The sequence below is a fragment of the Sinocyclocheilus grahami genome, unplaced genomic scaffold (assembly GCF_001515645.1).
Source record: "Sinocyclocheilus grahami isolate Dianchi unplaced genomic scaffold, SAMN03320097.WGS_v1.1 scaffold5677.1, whole genome shotgun sequence".
NCBI classification, from domain to species: domain Eukaryota; kingdom Metazoa; phylum Chordata; class Actinopteri; order Cypriniformes; family Cyprinidae; genus Sinocyclocheilus; species Sinocyclocheilus grahami.
In genome coordinates, this window is record NW_015510300.1 from 2,025 (window position 1) to 2,867 (window position 843).

An 843-nucleotide genomic window follows, 5' to 3' on the forward strand; every position below is an offset into this window, starting at 1 on the left:
TGAACAAGCTCTATTTTGAAATGGCTTTTGTGTAAGAACTAATGTGCCACCACTTAAATTAGTTTTTTCCCCCTCACAGGACACTAAGGCTTGTTCAGTGCCTGGTAGCATTGAGCACACTTTAGAGGAGAGAATAAACCTGTATAGGATGGCTGTTACCAATACCAAAGTCACAGGGGAAACCTCTAAAGCTCGGAGATATGAGAGAGGCCTCAAGGTGAGTGGATATAGTGTCACTGTTTAAGCAAACAAACAAACTTTGGGTACATATTTTTTATGATAATTTATGACAATTGACACTCTTATATTTTTGGTTAGACACTACAGACTATGCTGGCATCAGTACGGAAAGGAGGGAAGATTGACGAAACAGAGATTCCCCCTCCAGTTGCATGTGGAGTGTCTGGTAGTCCCAGTCGGCCCCCTGTCCCTGCAGCTTCACCTGATCAGCATGGGGAGTGTGACAGTGCTGTTGAGATCTCTCCCATCTCTGCAGAGGCCGTCTCTGTTGTCATGGATCCAGCATCAAACACTAAAGACGAGTCTTCTGGTGTAGCATCTCCAGCTTCCCTGTCATCTCCAGAAGGGGAACATGCTGCAAGTGGCGCTGTATTGCACTTAGGTTAGCCAAGTGCTTTTGTGGCAACATACCACAGTTTAAAGTCCCCATTAAAATCAAAATTTAAGTTTTTTGTCTTTTAATATGAATATGTTAGTGTAACAAAGTTCGTAGTCATGGGAAGAAGGAGGCGGGAAAGCGGCAGCCCCTCGCGGACGACTGCCACACACAAAATAAAATCCATGCCTGGTCCTCTCTCGTCTTTCACTGTCGTAGCTCCTCCT

General features: G+C 45.0%; 1 protein-coding gene across 1 annotated transcript; it reads left to right on the forward strand.

Moving 5' to 3' along the window:
- The first annotated feature begins 82 nt into the window (after nt 1–82).
- Nucleotides 83–663, forward strand: LOC107577310 (coiled-coil and C2 domain-containing protein 1B-like). Its single transcript, XM_016263399.1, has 2 exons — nt 83–217; nt 319–663. The coding sequence occupies exons 1-2, from the start codon at nt 149–151 to the stop codon at nt 625–627; spliced, it is 378 nt and encodes a 125-aa protein (XP_016118885.1). The 5' UTR covers nt 83–148; the 3' UTR covers nt 628–663.
- Nucleotides 664–843: the final 180 nt, after the last annotated feature.

What these genes read in the sequence shown, in the direction of transcription:
- LOC107577310 (XM_016263399.1), top strand. Translation starts at nt 149, where the DNA reads ATGGCTGTTACCAATACCAAAGTCACAGGGGAAACCTCTAAAGCTCGG. An exon ending in GATATGAGAGAGGCCTCAAG is followed by an intron (nt 218 to 318) that starts GTGAGTGGATAT and finishes ATTTTTGGTTAG; the next exon opens with ACACTACAGACTATGCTGGC.